The following is a 19,135-nucleotide window of genomic DNA, read 5'->3' on the forward strand; positions in this document are numbered from 1 at the left end:
TATTTCATTCCCCAGCTTTTCCTTTCAAACTTTTTGGTCAGTTGTTGTTTGCCTCAACTGTTATTGCTGCCTCACAGAGCTGCAAGGCTAACAAACTGCCTCAGATGATTTTCAACAAATGTCCTTGGAGAAATGACTGTTTGCACTGGGCAAGCTTTAGGTCAAGTGGATTAAAGACAAGTCTTACCAATGGAATTTTCCAGAAAAGGGAACATAATGACAGTTATCTGGGAACTGGGCTTTGGATGAACTCCAGCTCTGTTCTGCCCACTACAAGGGCGTGTGGGTGGCTGATTTGCACTATGATTGAGGGGCTGTTGGTTTTCAATATGCCTTGGAATTAGAGAGAGGGTGATGGGGCAGGAGCAAATTAAAACATCACTAGTTTGCTGTTCTTACCAACATTTGGACATTTTTGTCGAATAAACACTCCCTGGCTTTTGCTAGCCTTTAATTTCCGGAGCTATGAAAAATTTCATTTGCATAATTTTTTTGCCAGTGTTCTCATTAATTTTGTGAAGAAGAGGATTTTTGGGTGTTCTTTCTCTACCATTTCTGCTGATGTTACTCAGCAATAAAGATTAAAAATTGCTGTTTTGTGGGATGGAACAGAGAGCAAGCTGCAAACAGATAAACACATCGTGGAGAAACACTGATGGTCCCACTGAGGTTAGAGACTGTGAGTTGGTGGTGCCAATCTGTTCTGTGCATGTGTTTTCTGGCAAACCCAGCAGAGCAGGTACAGATGTTCACAGTGAGGGTAGCGAAATTGGACAGTAATTGGGGTTAACAGAGCAAATAGGGGAAAAGCTAATAAGGGCAAAAAAGTATGGAAAGTTATATAGGTAAGGAAGGGAAGAATGAAGGAATCTAATGAGTTTGAAGAGTGAATGTATAAGAAAATGAGAAAACAAGGAGGAAAAAATAGGGATCACACAATCTCTGTATTTTAAGAATTTAGAGACAGAGCCACTGACAGTTGTTTGACAAGGTTTGATTTTACTAAAGTTATGTGAACAGTGAGCAACGAGAATAGAGTGGCATATTCTACAGTAGAAGCTGAGATTATGTTTATTGTTCACTATATGCCAGAATATAACAGTATGCTTCATAGTAAGGATGCAGGTGATCTGTATGGAAAAGACGTAAGAAGAAAGATTAATTTTCCAATGGGAGGAATCAGTAAAGGGAGACACATCTTCAGAGTTAGATGTTGAAAGGATCGGGAATCAGTAAAGGGAGAAAATGTCTTCAGAGTTAGATGTTGAAAGGATCAAAATTTCAACAAGTAGAGATGAGTGTCAGAAAGGCTATTGGTACTAGAAAGAAAGTACATCTGATGTGATTAAGTATAGAAAGAGTTGAGGAAGGGTAGATGGTCCACTTAAGATAAAATATAGGGTACAGATGGGAGAGAGAACAACAGACATAGATGAAGGTAGAAGGATTGGGACAAAATATGGAATATCTTGCAAACTCAGCTAAGAAATGTGGATAAATTTGTATAAAGAGTACCAGCCCCAGGAAGTTTTAAAGCAAGAGCTTGATGTGTGATAACAGTTTACAATAGCAATATAACTATGGCAACAGTGGGAAGGGACAGATTGGAGGGGGCAGTGCTTGGAGACAGACCAGTTGGGAGGCTTTAGAAAAATTGTTTTTTTGAACAAGGATGGTGGGAATAAAAAATAAAAGATAGATGTTGAGAGATTTTATAGCATAAAGCAAAATCAGTCTGATTATCACTAAGATGAGGTTAAAAACATTAATTTAAAATAGTCTATACTGCTGTTGCTGACATTGAAAAAAAGTCAAGGGCATAAAAAGTTGAATCAAGCCTTATGTAATTAACCAGAATTATAATTTATTTTCTCTTAGGAGAATGCTTACGTATTGCAGATAAAATGTGAACTCTGTATTTGAGTTGTAGTATGTTTGGAGTATTGTTGTCAATAATATTTTAAAGCATGTGAAAATGGAATTTATTCTTATTTACTACAAGGTTTAATCAAGATTTGAATTGCTTTATCCAAAATAATACCAGAAGGTTGAAAGGATGACTGATTAATACCAATAATTTAAAAAAGTATTATCATTAGCCCTAAAAGATTCTAGATATGTATAAAATTTTAGCTTTTCCTTATATCTTCTTTAACTTATGATTTTAATGTATAGTTAGATCTTGACTGCCCTCTAGTGGCATATATTTTTTTAGCTGTCTTGTTTGGAGAGCAGAGTTATGGTTACTTTAGGCCTTTTTAGGCCCTAGTTCGGTCATTGGTGGTGTGTCATGCCTGAGAGGTACTGGGACTTTTCTCAGTCCTTGGCCCTAATCTTGAGGTGTTTGTTAATAATATAATTCCTGAATTGTTTCTACTTTGAATACCAACAGACTTCATAATGTATGATAGGATTATGTCTCCTAACTATTCATTTTTAAAGGTCCATTATTATTATATTCATTATAACAGTATAAAAAGCACTTGTATAACACACTTACATGAGTTGTGATTGCCTACCAAACATATACATCTATCATGTTTAAAATGGAACAAAGCGTAAGGGTGTTTGGGGGAGAGTTCTGTGTCTTTGACAGGATGCTACCCTGTCTGGGTATCTGGGCTCCTATATCCAGAGCCCAGAAGAGCCTTTGTTTCTAGATACAGTTTGGCAGGTATATACGGAGCGCTTACTTTGTGGCTCAGGTGCTTGATGCTACAAGGTGTGCAATTTGTGAAACATAATTTCCAAATGTTTGGGTAATTTATAGCTCATATTTGATATCTCTTAGATTCATTTAGGGAGGGGTACAGGCATGTTTTAAGGAAACAATTTAGCAGTAATCTGTTTTTGAGGAAATATTAACTCTGAATAAAAAATTGACTTTCCTGTTTATTTAGTATTGCAGCACTGAGAAGTAGTTTCTTTTTTTCTTTTTCTTTCTTTCTTTTTTTTTTTTTTGACACAGTCTTGCTCTGTTCCCCAGGCTAGAGTGTAGTTGCACGATATTGACTCACTGCAACCTCTGCCTCCCGGGCTCAAGTGATTCTCCTGCTCAGCCTCCCAAGTAGCTGGCATTACAGGCACACGCCACCACGCCCTGCTAATTTTTGTATTTTTTGTAGAGATGTGGTTTCACCACGTTGGCCAGGCTGGTCTCGAACTCCTGACTTCAAGTGATTTGCCTGCCTCAGCCTCCCACAGTGTTGGGTTAACAGGTGTGAGCCACCTCGCGCAGTGGCTTTTCTTAGTTTTTTTAATAGCACAACATACCTTTAAATATCATAAAATTGATAGAATTTTTTTTCTCTTAAGACAAAGTTTACAATCCTGTTTTTCAAAACATATTTAGTTACCAAGTAATAGGCATGAGAACTTACCCTTAACCACAGAGATGTTTCTCTCTCTTATTCAGAGACTTAAGCTAGTTTCTGAAGGGTTAGCCAGCAGATTCAGTTAGTTCTACATTCAACAATCATCACCACCGTTATCAAAAAGCTATTATTGATCATTTCATTAATTAAGCCCATGTGATAGGGAGCCATCTCATACTACAGCCGTGTTGCCTTCACTAAAAATCTAATTTTAAATTGTTACATATGACCTAGCTGTATGTGTACTGGCAACCTTTAGTGTTTATATAGATTAATTTTTTTTTTTTTTTGAGATGGAATCATGCACTGTTGCCCAGGCTGCGGCGCGATCTCGGCTTGCTGCAAGCTCCGCCTCCCGGGTTCACACCATTCTCCTGCCTCAGCCTCCGGAGTAGCTGGGACTACAGGCACCTGCACCATGCCCGGCTAATTTTTTGTACTTTTAGTAGAGAGGAGGTTACACCGTGTTAGCCAGGATGGTCTCGATCTCCTGACCTCGTGATCCTCCCACCTCAGCTTCCCAAAGTGCTGGGATTACAGGCGTGAGCCACCGCGCCCGGCCTATATAGATTATTTTTATAGTTCTAATTTGATCATGCCAAGTCAGTGATTGAACTGTTATTAAATTTTTGTTATGCATAAGGTCTTTCCCAAATCTTAAGGAGAGACAAATAGGAACTTGTTTCTGTCTTTCTTTCTTTGTTTTGTTTTGTTTTGTTTTTTCTAGACAGGATCTCATTCTGTCACTCAGGCTGGAGTGCAGTAGTATGAACATAGCTCACTGCAGCCTCGACCTTCCAGGCTCAGGTGATCCTTCCATATCAGCCTCTTGAGGAGCTTGGACTTACAAGCATACACTACCATGTCTGGCCGAATTTTTAAACTCTTTATAGAGACAGGGTCCCACTATGTTGCCCAGGCAGGTCTCAAAATCCTGGGCTCAAGCGATCTTCCCACCTTGGCCTTCCAAAGTGTGGGACTACAGCTGTGAGCCACCGTACTTGGCTGAGAACTAGCATTTAACCAGTATCTACTAACTCTGTGCCAGCTATTGGAGGCAGAGTAGGAAGAAGAGGGGCTGTAACATAAGCAGCTCCCGAATTCTACCATTTTTAGTTGTGTGATGTTGGTCAAGTCTGCACTTTCCTCCTCTGCATCTAACTCAGATCTTAGCTGAGGTGACCACCTTCTTTGAGATATCAATTCAATGAACACTCATTCCTCTCTCCTGTGATTCCAGAGGGACCTACCTTCTCATCGTCATTCTGGCTCTGGGTACCTCAGTCTGAGGCTTCCCCCTCTTTCTCTCAGTCTCACCTGCATCTCATTTCCTGCAGATACTTTGCCCCGTTTTGCGTCACACTGGTCCTAATGTTGGATGCTGACCTTTTTATTATTTTCCCCAGATCTTTTAAATACAGCATTTGTGTGTATAGCAGATCACAGTGAAGACGTACGCGAGAATGGAAAAATTTTGCATCACATTTGAGTTCCTTAGCCATCACCAACCTGTAGGGAAATTTTTACTATTGATACTATTGTTACTTTTCTCCACTGTTTACAACTTTCCCCTATTTCTGTTTCTCTTCTCTTCCTTGCTTCATCTTCCCTGTTCTCTCTCACCCATAAATGTTACTCATTTCTTATGCAGAGCAGTTCAGATCTTTTTTCTTATTGTCTTCTTGCCATGTCTTCCTCCACAACCAAAGCACCAAGGCACTTTTGGGTTTTGTTCTACAGAAAGGTTGTTCCCTCCTGAAAATGAGGGTGATGGAGGGAACACCACCAACCCTGGCAGCATTACTGAGGCTCATTCCCCAGTCTCTCCACTGCAAGCCCTGGCACTTTCCACTTCACCCAGCTGGCCTGACAGTGGCTGACCCTAGATAAGAAAGCACTTGGTAAAATGGGAAAGAAGATAAGAAGGTATCATTATCATCATCCCAGAAGGTTGAATTACTAAAGTCATGATGTATCTTTCCTTCCTTTATTTGTGTTATCTTTCCTTCTCTTTCACTTCCCCATGCAATGACCACCAGAAATCTCTGTCCGTTTCCCAGCAGCCAGAGCCGAAGTGTGCAGCGGCACCGGGGAAAGGTTCCGAATCTTCCGTGCCGAGAAGACTTACGCCGTGAAGGCGGGACGGTGGTATTTTGAATTTGAGACGGTCACCGCTGGAGACATGAGAGTTGGCTGGAGTCGGCCTGGTTGTCAACCGGATCAGGAGCTTGGCTCGGATGAACGTGCCTTTGCCTTTGATGGCTTCAAGGTGAGTGGACTTTGCCCTGTACCAGTCATCTGTGCATGCTGGAGGCTCGTCTCCTCTGCTGTTCCTCTTGGTAGCGTCCCAATACCAGTATTTCCCACAGCACAAACATGGAAAAAATATTTCGTAGAAAAGCTTTTGTCCTCGTCGTCTCAAAACCCTTCCCCACAACACACGAATACGGTGAAATTCACCAAGTAAGACATTGTTTTTCCATGGTTATCAAAAGATAAATCATCTTTGTCTATCAAAATGTTAAAGATACAGATATAGAGGAAAAATGCATATACATTGATACAGCGATTCCATGTCAGGAGTTTAAGCTATAATTAATGGTATGTTTGTATAAACATTTAATAGCTACAAGGCTTAAAGCAGTGTTGTTTATAATCACAAATGGTTTTCATTTTCAACATTATTAGTAATTTCTATTAAGTTGGATGGAAGCTGGTCAGGTGTTTATTTTGTTATTTATATATTTATAAATGTTTAAACATTGTTTTACATATGTAAAATATTTTGATTAGTAATATGGGCCAGGCGCCTGTAATCCCAGCACTTTGGGAGGCTGAGGCAGAGGGATCACTTGAGGCTAGGAGTGCAAGACCAGCCTAGGCAACAAAGTAAGATCTTGTCTCTACAAAAAAAATTTTAAATTAGCCAAGCATTGGTTTTTTTTTTTTTTTTTGGAGACAGAGTTTCACCCAATACTTAGGAGGCTGAGGTGAGAGCATTGCTTGAGCTTGGTAGGTTGAGGCTGCAGTGAGCCATGATCATACCACTGCACTCCAGCCTGGGCAAGAGAATGAGACCTTGTCTCAAAACAAACAAAAAAATAACAGTAACAATGTGTATATGATTATAGCCACAATAGGATAATAATAGTCACTTTTGATTGGTAAAATCATAGATTTTTTAAAGTCTTGTTTTTATTTTTTATTTTTTAAGTGAATTTATATTCCTTTTCACATGAGGGGGAAAAGCTACTTTTTAACTAAGAAAAATAAAATTGGAATAAATAAGCAATCATGAAGAGATCTGACATTTGGATATTTCTTGGTGTGAAATGTCCTGTGAGGAAAGCCTTTCTAGGCTTGAATTTAGGGCAGTTGACCCACTTAGTTTTGAAACATCACATTTCCTGAATCCAGTTTTTTAAAAAATTTCAAATGGAAAATTTTAACACTTTTTTGGGGGGATCAAAATTAGCAAACTTTAAACTTAAAAAAATAAAATAACAGATAAAAGGTAGCTTTAGGTTTACACCTCCTGAAGATCAGATGTAATGAACCAGAGTGGGAAGTATCCTGAGAAAAGTTAAAATAACCTTTACTCCCAATCGAATTATAGGCAAGAAAGGATACTCCCGATTTGGGAACAGGCATGGGGTGGGTGGGGTTGGAAGGCGAACACTACAGCCAGGTAAGTGGGTTGGGCATTTTATGCCTTTTGATACCTGACGTAAACTTTTTTAAAAAGACAATGTGTTATATGGAGAAGAATTATGTCATTGTTCTGCATTTGCGACTTTGTCCGGTAACGTACCAATTCACAATGAAGGTGAGGCTTAAGAAAAAGTCAAAAGATTTATCGGACAAAATAATTCACATAACTCAGGTGTACCTATAAATCAATGGAATATACTTACAGATCCAAAAGTCACATTTATCAAAACTGTGTTTCAAATGTACTTACAATATGAGATTTCACTTTATGTATATAGAAAAAAAGGTTGGCATCTATATTCAATTTTTGGCTTGTTACTTCAGCAGATATCCTAAGGATATTTTTAGGTTTGATTTGAAGCGTTTTTCCTTTTAGTATGTCACTGAAATGCTTCTAGATTTCCATTTTGTTGAAATATCTGTGCCATCGGTTCTAAGGAATGAAATTTTATTTTGAAATAGATGAAAATTACACTATCATTTTCAATGACAGATGCCCGGCTTGATTCCCTAGCTCATAATTATTTGTATTTGTGGGGGTAGAGAAGAAAAAAAACCATATTCTGGGAAACATTCACATATTCTAAAGACCTATAAGTTTTCTTTCAGCAGAAAGTATGTGAGATTAGATTTTTAAAATAATGGGCTCTCAAAATCATGAAATAGCTTTTGGATTGTTTTTCAAGATTCAATAATATACCATGTTAATATTAGGTAGGAATTTAGAATTCCCAGACAGTTCCATTTTGCTTAGGACACTGCAGTAGACAGATATGGCAGCTGCAGTTTCTCCTGCTGTTGTGTTAATAGAAGGCGCTGCTGTGAAGTGGTGACAGAGTGGTGGGTGGGTGCTATTTTCCTGTCTTCGTCTGTGACAAGGGACTTTTCTGTCCTCTGTATAGGCCCAGCGCTGGCATCAGGGCAACGAACACTATGGGCGCTCTTGGCAAGCAGGTGATGTCGTGGGCTGCATGGTTGACATGAACGAACACACCATGATGTTCACACTGAATGGTGAAATCCTTCTCGATGATTCAGGTTCAGAACTGGCTTTCAAGGACTTTGATGTTGGCGATGGTAAGTCTACTATGTTTTGTGTTGTTTTTAAGTTTGCAGCACAAGGAAGCTTTCATTCTGAGGCTTCCTAACCAGTGGTTTCTGTTTGAAGGTGAGTGAGCAGAGGAGTTGCAGCTGTAAATCGTGAGGGTGCCATGTGACTGACTTGATCAGATGCCCTTGAAATTACATTATTAGAAATGCTATCTATACGACTTAGCTAGGATTTCTAGAAGGCTGAAATGGCTTTTATGAGTATGAATAAGAAAATAAATAGCAGACAAAAGAATAGGTTTCCATCATTGTTAAATTTTCATTTAGAACTTCCCTATTTCATCAGCCGCCCAGAGCCTCTTTCTGTTTATTCATTTCATAAAAACGAAATGAGGACCCATAATGGATCAGGTACTTTGCTGGATGCTGAGGCGACCAAGATGAATGAAACACTGTCCTGTCTTTGTGTAGATTACAGATTACCTGCCGGGGAGGTTGACACTTGTACAGTTTCTGTTTAGCGGCTAAGTTCTAAGACAGAGAAATGCAGAAAGCTCTGCGGAAGCACTATGCACGGAGTACGTGCTGCTGCTGTGGGGCCCTGAGATGACCTTTGAGCAGAGTTGTAAAGACAGAGGGTGGGCCGGGTGCAGTGGCTCAAGCCTGTAATCCCAGCACTTTGGGAGGCCGAGGCGGACGGATCACAAGGTCAGGAGTTCGAGACCAGCCTGACCAATGTGATGAAACCCCATCTCTACTAAAAAATACAAAAAATTAACCAGGTGTGGTGGCACACGCCTGTAGTCCCAGCTATTTGAGAAGCTGAGGCAGGAGAATTGCTTGAACCTGGGAGGCGGAGGTTGCAGTTGGCTGAGATCGCACCACTGCACCCCAGCCCAGGTAACAGTGCGAGACTGTATTCAAAAAAAAAAAAAAAAAGATGTAGGGTGTTGGTGAAGCAAGGAAGACATTTACTCCTCTGAGATGCAATGCCCTCCCAATTAGGTGGCCTTGGCCACACAGGGCTGTTTTGTATTTAAATTAGTTTGATTTTTTTTTTTTTTGAGATGGAATTTTGCTCTCGTCGCCTGGGCCGGAGTGCAGTGGTGTGATCTCGGCTCACTGCAACCTCTGCCTCCCATATTCAAGTGATTCTCCTGCCTCAGCCTCCCAAGTAGCTGGGATTGCAGGCGTTTGCCACCGTGCCCAGCTAATTTTTGTATTTTTAGTAGAGACAGGGTTTCACCCTGTTGACCAGACTGGTCTCAAACTGCTGACCTCAGGTGATCCACCCACCTCAGTCCCCCAAAGTGCTGGGATTACAGGCATGAGCCACCATGCCCGGCCTAAATTTTGAAAAGTTAAGAATTGAGTTTCTTAGTCATGCTGGCCACCCTTTGGAGGGCTCAATTCCCACAGGTAGCCAGGGATGCCCCTACTGGACAATGCAGAGAGCGAATATTTCTCTCACCACAGAAAGTTCTATTGGATAGTGTTACTCTGGAGCTTATAAACAAAACAATAGCTGATAAAAATTGTATAATTATCTTATTTCCGCCTGGCATGGTGATTCACACCTGTAACCCAAGCACTTTGGGAGGCTAAGGCGGGAGGATAGCTGAACCTAGGAGTTTGCTACCAGCCTGGGCAACATAGCAAGACTCTGTTTCTACAAAAATTTAAAAAATTAACCAGGTGTGGTGGTGTGTTCCTGTAGCTCCAGCTACTCAGGTGGCTGAAGTGGGAGGATCACTTGAGCCCAGGGAGGTCAAGGCTTCAGTAGCTGTGATTGTGCCACTGTACTCCAGCCTGGGTGACAGAGTGAGACCTTGTCTCAAAATAATAATAACCTTATTTCAAAGATAAGCCAACACTTGTTTTCAAAACAGCTTTCGAATATATCCTGTGATATATTTGCATATAAAAATGTAAATATATTTGCATATATATAGTCTTGGATTTTAAGATATATACCTACTTCAACCAGTATTTCTTTTTCTTTTTTTCTCTTTTTTTTGAGACAGAGTTTCACTCTTGTTGCCCAGGCTGGAGTGCAGTGGCACAATCTCAGCTCACTGCAACCTCTGCCTCCCAGGTTCAAGCTATTCTCCCTCAGCCTCCCAAGTAGCTGGGATTACAGCCTTGCACCACCACACCCGGCTAATTATTGTATTTTTAGTAGAGACGGGGTTGTGCCATGTTGGTGAGGGTGGTCTCAAACCCCTGACCTCAGGTAATCCACCCGCCTCAACCTCCTTCAAAGTGCTGGGAATACAGGTGTGAGCCACCGTGCCTGGCCTATTTCTAATAGTCTATATAAATTTGTCACTGATCTTCAAAATGTTAGCCAGTTCATTGCTTGTATTAAGTTTTGTATTCATTCATTTAGCTTCTGAGCAGGTATGAACATCGTTTCCATAACACAGATTTGCAAAAATAATAGGAATTTTACTTGTGTAACTCAATATCTATGTTTAAAATGTTTAATTTTTACTTTTTGGAGATCCATAGTAAGTCTAATATGCATGAGGTACATGAGAAGTTTTGACACAGGCATGCAATGAGTAGTAGTTGCATCATGGAAAATGGGGTATCCATCCCCTCAACCTTTAATCCTTTGTGTTACAAACAATCCAGTTATACTCCTAGTTATTTTAAAATGTATGACTGAATTATTACTGACTATGGCCACCCTGTTGTGCTATCAAATATTAGTCTTACTCATTTTTTTCTAACTATTTTTGTATCCTTAATATCTATTTTGAACACTTACCTCTGGGTGGTGAAATTAGTGCTGTAACCCTCCCCTACCTTTCTCCGTTTCTCTGATATTATTTTTAGGGATGTCAACGTATTAGTGGAAAGGCAGGAGGAAGGCTTTTTATTGGTGTTATCTATCTGTCTACACCGGCTGCTACTATGAATGTAACCTAGGTTTCATTTTTTAATTGGTTTTATAATTATTAATTATATTATATAAATATTAATTATATAATATAATCATATAATTATTAATTATATGATATTAATTATATAAATATTAATTATATAGTATCAATCATACAATTATTAATTATATGATATTAATTGTATAATTATTAATTATATGACATTAATTATATAATTATTAATTAATTTAAGAATTCTTGACTGCTATGCTTCCTTTCTTTGGATGTTAAAAAAAAATTAAATGTATGTATGAGTTCCGTTTGTATGATACGTGGTTCAGATAATAACACAGATTTGCAGAATGCTCATCCATACTGTTGAAGCACGTAACAAATGTTCATGGTACCACACAGTCGCAGAGACCAATCACCATTGCAATAATGAGACAGGCTCTGAAGTGTGTCACGGTGGCACATGGTTTTGAACAATTTTGGCTTTTGACTTTGTGTACTTCATAGAGTTTTTAAAATTTAAAAACTGACTCGAACTTTGTATCGGTATCTCTATCATAGAGTTAACATGGGATTTTGATGAATTGTCTGAAGTTTTGTGGTTGATGTTGCTGGGCTTTTAATAGAGGTTTTTGGAGGGCCTGCCTTTTGGTCTTCAAAGCAGGTTATAAGATTTATGTAGCAATGATCATTAAGTAGTAACTTTGTAGGGGTCAGTGATGAATCTAAATTTTCTACCATAAAGAGGACTCTAGAGTTTATCCATGCCCATGATTTTTCAATGCTTTTTGGTACTGGAATATCTCTTCCCCATCCCTTCTCTCCCAAATTAACTTTATATAGCTTCCCAAAAAAGCTCCTTAATTTACCTGTCACTACTGAGAGCTAGCCTTGAGATAGCTAGGGCTCAAAGGATCCAGTTTGAAAAACTATTTAGGGTTTTCTAGCACAGAAACATACTGTGGTTGCTAAAGTACTAAAATGGATTGATAAGTGGTCTATTTTAAATTTTTCTTACACCTAGCCTGTCTTTATGTCTGTGTCATGTTTCATTTGGCATTTTTAACCATCTTCATAATTTCTTCTTATTGCTACAGAGAAAGCTTAGTCATTTATACATTGACTATTAAAGCATGTGGTAAGATGAATAAATGTAGAAATTATTATCCATGGAGGTATCTATATCTATATCTATATTCATATATTCACACACACACACCTAGACAGATGCATATGTATGTATATGTGTGTATGCACACACATGCACAGTCACAGGCTGTAGATCCCTGTCTGGTCAGCTTAGTAGACGACATGGTCATGTATATTTTGACCTTTCTATCTTTTGCATAGTTTATACAACTGAAATGACATGCTGACCAGTATAAGTTGTTTCTATATAGCATCAAGAAGAAAATCAGAAACATCTTTGAAAGACTGATACGGCCATCCAGTTAAATCCAGGTGGAGCTATGGCCATCCTAGTTCTGGAAGAGGATGGGGTTGTTCCATAAAGGTGCTGCTAGGAACAACCCTATCCTCTTCCAGAACTAGATGGCGGATCACGAGATCAGGAGATCGAGACCATCCTGGCTAACATGGTGAAACCCTGTCTCTACTAAAAATACAGAAAATTAGCCGCGTGTGGTGGCGGGCACTTGTAGTCCCAGCTACTTGGGATACTGAGGCAGAAGAATCGCCTGAACCCAGGAGGCAGAGGTTGCAGTGAGCTGAGATCGCACCGCCACACTCCAGCCTAGCAACAGAGTGAGACTTTGTCTAAAAAAAAAAAAAAGAAAAGATGCTTTTAGGGCTTTTCTAAGGGGCTTCAGACCCCTTCCTCAAATAAGGACTGCAGCATCCCTCAGGAAACTCATCTGTTAACTGGATACAAACCAGTTACACAGAGACAGAAACACTGGTCTCTGGTAGAAGTAGCCAGACTCTCATTCCCACAACTCCTCCTCAAAACCACACTTACATGGTCAAGATCAAGAGCATTGTTGAGCTAGAGTGAAATTCCACTAGAATTTCAGGGTTTAAAGCCTGCATTGTCTATGTGGCAGATCCTCTGTTAAGATTCTCCCTTGTCTTTGGCTTTTTAGAAATCTCTTCAGAGTATCTTTGGGGAAGGCAAAAGGATTCCTCGAATCATCACTTTTAAAAGACCCCTCTGACTGTAATGTCAGCAAAGGAGTAGTGCAGGGCATGTGTGGAAACAGTTTTTGGTGAGCTTAAGTTTTTCCATGAATGCTTGTCTCTTCTCACCACTGGACTGATAACCATTCAAAATCAGGATTGGGGAAGCGCAGGGAAAGAGGTTGCAGTGTTCACTCTTATGGACGGAATCCTAAGATTGCTTCTAGGAATCTTTCTCCGTGGTGTACACACTGTCTTATATAACCCTCCCCTCTCAAGCGCCAGCAGAACTTGTGAATATGATGGGGTATCACTCATGATTAGGTCACTAAATCAGTTTACTTTGAGTTAGTCAAATAAAGATTATATAGGTAGACCTGACCTAACCAGATGAGCCCTTAGGGATTGGGCCCTTCCTGAAGTCAGAGAGATACAAAAAATGAGATAAAATGTCCTGCTAGACTTGAAGAAGCAAACTGCTGTGGTATGGAGAGAGCAACATGGTGGGAACCTGCAGGCTGCTTCTGAGAACTGAGAACAGCCCCAAGTTCGTAACTGGCAAGCAAACAAACAAAAACCAAGAAAACTCAGTTCTACAGCCCAAGGAACCAAATTCCATCAACAATCAGGGAGCTTGGAAGATGACTCCAACCCTCAGATGAGAATGTAGCCCATATTACCATCTTGATTTTTATCCTCATGAAACCCTGAGCAGAGAACCCAGCCCTACCGTGCTGGACCTCTGACCTACAGAACTATGAGATAAGAAATGAGTATTGCTTTAAATGGTTAAGTTTGTGGTAGTTTGTTCCATAGCAATAGAAAACCGATATATTGATCAAGGGGCTTTCTTAGGTTCATCTGAACCTTCAAACTCACCAGACTATCAAAGACCACCCATGACACCAGTCGGTTTAGAGAGGGAACAGGAATCATGCCTTGCCAGCAGGGCAGCCCCAAGGATTCCTCTTCCCACGGGAGTGTTTTTAGATGTACATGTAATTATCCAAGTTCATATGCAGTTACCTAATCAGAAGCCATTTTTATTATAAGCCATGCTGCCTAATAACTTAGTTGACGTTTCAACTTTTACCCGCAGAGGTATAGTAGCTAATCAAGCTATAATACTCCTCCATACCCAGAACCTAGGAGGAGCTCTCCTGACACATCTGTGGTCTATGGCATTTTACCAAAACCAGAGATTATTCCACATTATGTTTTGGGACCAAGGCTTTTTGTATTAAAGCCATGATTTTTATATGGAGCATCCCTTTACATACACATTCCTCAAGAGCCTAGTGGAGGTGATCCTCCTCACATTAGCTGGGAGACAGGAACAGGGGTAGTAGAGGTCTGAGATCTCTCTTCTTTTCCCCCACCCCCAGTGTACATATATAAATTTCCATCCATCTTACCACATACTTATTTTCATTACTTTACTTGCCAATGTATATGTCTGAGCTGACCGTCTCTGTAACAATAAGAAGGAATTATGAAGATGGGAAAACATGCCATATCAAGCATGGCACAGACACAGAGACAGGCTAGTTATATGAGAAATTTAATTACAGAGAACTTATAAAACCTTTCGGTACTTTAGCAACCACAACTTATTCCCGTGCTAAAAGATTTTTCTAAATTGTTTTTCAAACTTGTAATATGACAAGAAAAAGAAATTGGAGGTGATAAGAACTGGAGTAAAAGGAACAAATTTATCATTATTTGAAGGCAATGTAAGTATTTACAAAGAAAACTCTAAAGAATCTGCACATATTACTAGGAACAATTGGAGTGTTTCACAAGGTAGAATTTCTATTCTAGCAGCAATTAAGAAAAGTAAATTAAAGATACCGTTTACAGTAGCATCAGAGACTAGCAGTAGCTAGGTATCTCTCTAACAGAAGTTATATAATACCTTTACTGAGAAAATTATTAAAACTTATTGAGAGATGGTTGACTTTATTAAGAGACTTATTACTAAATAAATGAGAGGTATGTTATGTTTATGAAGAAGACAAAAGCCTGAAGATATTAATTCTTCCAAAAGTGATCTATAGCTTCAATCTGTCAATCATACTTTTCTAATAAAAATCAAGTGTTTTTATGGAAGTTGATATGATGATTCTAAAATGTATATGGAAGTGTAAAGGACTAAAATGTCTTCTGTCTAAAAGCAGTGAGGGGATGCATATCCTACCAGATAGCAGGATTTATTGTAAAGCTATAGTCGTTAAAATAGAGTGGTATTGTTGTAGGGACAGACAAATTGACAAATGGCGTAAAGTAGAGATGCCAGAAACACACCAGCACGTGTATGGAACCATAGAACATGATGAGGTAGCATGTCAATATGTTGGAGAAAAGAGGCCTGTGACAAATGGGGATCTGTATGGAAAATATGAGATAGTCACTTCCTCACACCATATATGAAAACAAACTCCAAATGGTCTTAAATGTCAAAAGCAAAACTTTGAAACCACTGGTGGAGAATATAGACAAATTTAAGAACACTCATTTTTTAAAAAGCCATAAAGCAAGCAGAAAAACAGTCATCTATTAATGGGGAGAAGCTATTCACAATGTGTACAACTGAAAAAAAAGTTAGTGCTAAGAAAATATAATTTCTGAAATCAAACAAATGATGAAAAGGTATGAACGGGTATTTCATAGAAGTAGCAACTGAGAGGGACAAATGTTTGAAGAGATGTTCATTATTATTGATCAGGGAAGTGCAAATTCATAATTAAATGCTGTTTTACATCCATTCTGTTGGCAAACTTTTGTAAAGACCTGACAATACTCAATATTGCAAAGCAGTGCACCCATAGGACCTCTTTTGCATTGCTCTTAGGAGTGCAAATTGGTCTCTCCACTTTGGAAAACAGCGTGACAGTATCTCTGAAAATGGAATATTCTCATACCCATGACCCAGAAATTCTACTCCAGTTTTTTAGCTACGCTAATGTGTCTCAACAGCAGGAGATATGTACAAGAATGGTTGTAGGAGCACTACTCACAATTGTCAAAGCCAGGATACAGCTGAAAGCACACGGAATAAACTGGAAACTATAGTAACAAATGACAACATGGATATCTAAGGGAAAGAAGTCCCAAAAGATAACTATGGTAGGCCAAATAATGTCCTCCAAAGATGTTGATTGATGACCTACTCTTGGAAATCTATGACTATGTTACCTTACATAGCAAAAGAGATTTGGTTGATATGATTAACATAGTGATCTTGAAATGAGGAAATTAACCTGGATTATCTGGGGAACCAATGTCATCACAAGGATCTTTATAAGAAGGAAGTAGGAGTGTGTGTGTTGTGTGTGTGTGTGTGTTTGAGAGAGAGAGAGATCGATGGATCGATTGATCTGGGAGTCAGGGAAAGCCAGAGACCTCTAGAAATGAGAGGAAAGTCAGGAAGTGGGTTCACTGCAGAGCCTCCAGAAGGAACTCAGCCCTGTTGAGCAATAGGTTGGAAGATACTTACAGAGTTTTTAAAAGAACCAACTAAGTAAATAAAAACAGGTGATAATGAGAGTATGTCGTGGACAAAAGGTTATCAGTAATCCACGATCCACTTCTGTGCAGTTTGAAATTCTTCTTCTTCTTTTTTTTTTTTTTTTTTTTGGAGATGGAGTCTTACTCTGTCACCCAGGCTGGAGTGCAGTGGCGCGATCTCAGCTCACTGCAACTTCCACCTCCCGGGTTCAAGCGATTCTCCTGCCTCAACCTCCCAAGTAACTTGGATTACAGGAACATGCCACCATGCCTGGCTAATTTTTGTATATTTAGTAGAGACGGGATTTCACCATGTTAGCCAGGCTGGTGGCTGGTCTTGAGCTCCTGACCCAAGGTGGTCTGCCTGCTGTGGCCTCCCAAAGTACTGGGATTACAGGCATGAGCCACCATACCTGTTCTGAAATTCCTGAAGAAGAAACAGGAGCATGTCTGTGGAGCTTTTGGGACTGATCTAGTAAGAAGAGGAGAATTTGATGATAAAGTCCTGAGTATGAGAGGAGATAATTACTCAAGTTCCTGATAAGGTAAAAGGGGGTGTGATCTCAAGCACAAGTGGATGAAATGAGACAATTTTTTTCATTTTACCACAGAAAAAAAAAAAAGGCTCAGGTACAGGTTATAGTAGTATCCTCTCTTTTATGAGCTGGGTGCCTTGTGTGTGTAGGGGAACTCCCCAAGCCAAATGAACAGCTTTGGATGAATGGCTTCTCTGTATTTCTTTCTCTTCCCCAACTCCCTAGTGTTTGATTGTCTCATATCCTACATAGTCCTTTGGTGCCTCCCATTACCGCCTTCTCTGGAAGCCTATTTCCAAAGAGAAGTCTCCCTTCCATCTTCTAACATAAGCCTACACAACAGAATTTCTTTCAAAAGATTTCTGAACCAGAATTGATCCAATGCCCATGTTGGATGTATTGTTTTGGAGACTTATTTTGCAATGCCTCTTGTGGAGGTAACTTTGGAGACTTGTTAAAGTCTCTCATCCATTCTGCAGTTTTGATAAGGTGGTGGGAGTGGGGGCATGTACTCTCCCTCAGTGTCACTTCCTGCCTGCATCTTTGGGATAAATCTGTGACCTCTGGGAATGGAGGAGTCCTGCAGCGAATGACTTAAGATGCTCCTGGCCACATGGAGAAATGGGTTGTTCCTTGATGACCTCTTGAGTTGGGTTTATCTGTCCCTGTTCTTTTATACCATTAGAATAGTAACATCTCAAGGGCTGAGAATCAGATGTCAGCCTAGAGGAAAAAACTAAGAAGGTCAACCAGTGGCTTTTATTCTAAGTCTCTGGAGAAACAGAAGCAAGTCTTCTGGTTCATTTATGATCTAGCCCAGCTCACCAATTTAAAAAATCAGAACTTGGGTCCCAAATCCTAGCTAATAATAAATTGTACTTTTTCTTTGCCTTGTGGTCTCTTCCTTGCCGTGTGAGGATAATTTGCTTTTTTTTTTTTTTTTTTTTTTTGAGAGGGAGTTTCGCTCTTGTTATCCAGGCTGGAGTGCAGTGGCATGATCTTGGCTCATGGCAACCTCTGCCTCCTGGGTTCAAGCAATTCTCCTGCCTCAGCCTTCCAAGTAGCTGGGATTACAGGCGTGAGCCACCACACCCAGCTAATTTTGTATTTTTAGTAGAGACAGGGTTTCACCATTTTGGTCAGGCTGGTCTCGACCTCTGGTGAGCCACCTACCTCGGTCTTCCAAAGTGCTGGGATTACAGGCATGAGCCACTGCACAGGGGGAAAATTTACTTCTTAAAGCACACTGATAGGACAAATTTCCATGGGTCAAAAAACTATTATTAATTTAAATAGGAAAAAGTGCATTATTGAGCTCCTGTATTAAACCTAATTTGTATTAAAATTATACTAAATCAGTTGGGCGCAGTGGCCTATGAGACAGAATGAAACCCTGTCTTAAAAAAATATATATACTAAATCTCCCTAAAATGAAATCAGTAATTAATTAACATGTCATACTCTCACCTAAATGTATTCCCTTCTTCACTTGTTCTTCAGTTTGGTTGTTAACCGGATTCCCTTACAGAATATATCATACCCAATATGTACATAATTCAAACTTCAGTGTAAGAAAAGCAAAACAAAACCAGCAACAATAAAGTTTGGAAAAAAAACAATAAAGCCAAAGGAACATCAGTGGAAAAACACAGGTGATATCCTATTTACCCAGCATAGTGGCAGCATAGGGAAAACCATACACAAGAGTCTTCTCTGATGTGAAATGTATGCTCATCTGCTGAAAGAACTTAGGTGCTATGGGCTAATTCTTACTACTGTGAGGATGACTACATGTCTCACTCTGCTTCTTCTTGGCTCCTTCAGAGCCATGTGAAATCCCAAGAACTGTTTTACTTTTTTTGAGATGGAGTTTTGCTCTCATTGCCCAGGTTTCAGTACAATGGCGTGATCACAGCTCACT

At 39.6% G+C, this 19,135-nt stretch overlaps 1 protein-coding gene across 6 annotated transcripts in view; it reads left to right on the forward strand.

Annotated features, from left to right (window-relative positions):
• RYR2 (ryanodine receptor 2) overlaps positions 1 to 19,135 on the forward strand; it is a 783,951-nt gene that overhangs the window by 511,329 nt on the left and 253,487 nt on the right. For 5 of the 6 annotated variants that reach the window (XM_073011864.1, XM_073011860.1, XM_073011862.1 and 2 more), the window contains 2 exons: positions 5,435 to 5,643; positions 7,988 to 8,162. In XM_073011864.1, coding sequence (XP_072867965.1) covers positions 5,435 to 5,643; positions 7,988 to 8,162 — 384 coding nt within the window. The remainder of the gene's footprint in view (positions 1 to 5,434; positions 5,644 to 7,987; positions 8,163 to 19,135) is intronic. The other variant, XM_073011861.1, reaches the window with a different exon arrangement.

This window comes from Chlorocebus sabaeus, chromosome 25 (assembly GCF_047675955.1).
Source record: "Chlorocebus sabaeus isolate Y175 chromosome 25, mChlSab1.0.hap1, whole genome shotgun sequence".
In the NCBI taxonomy this organism is placed as follows: Eukaryota; Metazoa; Chordata; class Mammalia; order Primates; family Cercopithecidae; genus Chlorocebus; species Chlorocebus sabaeus.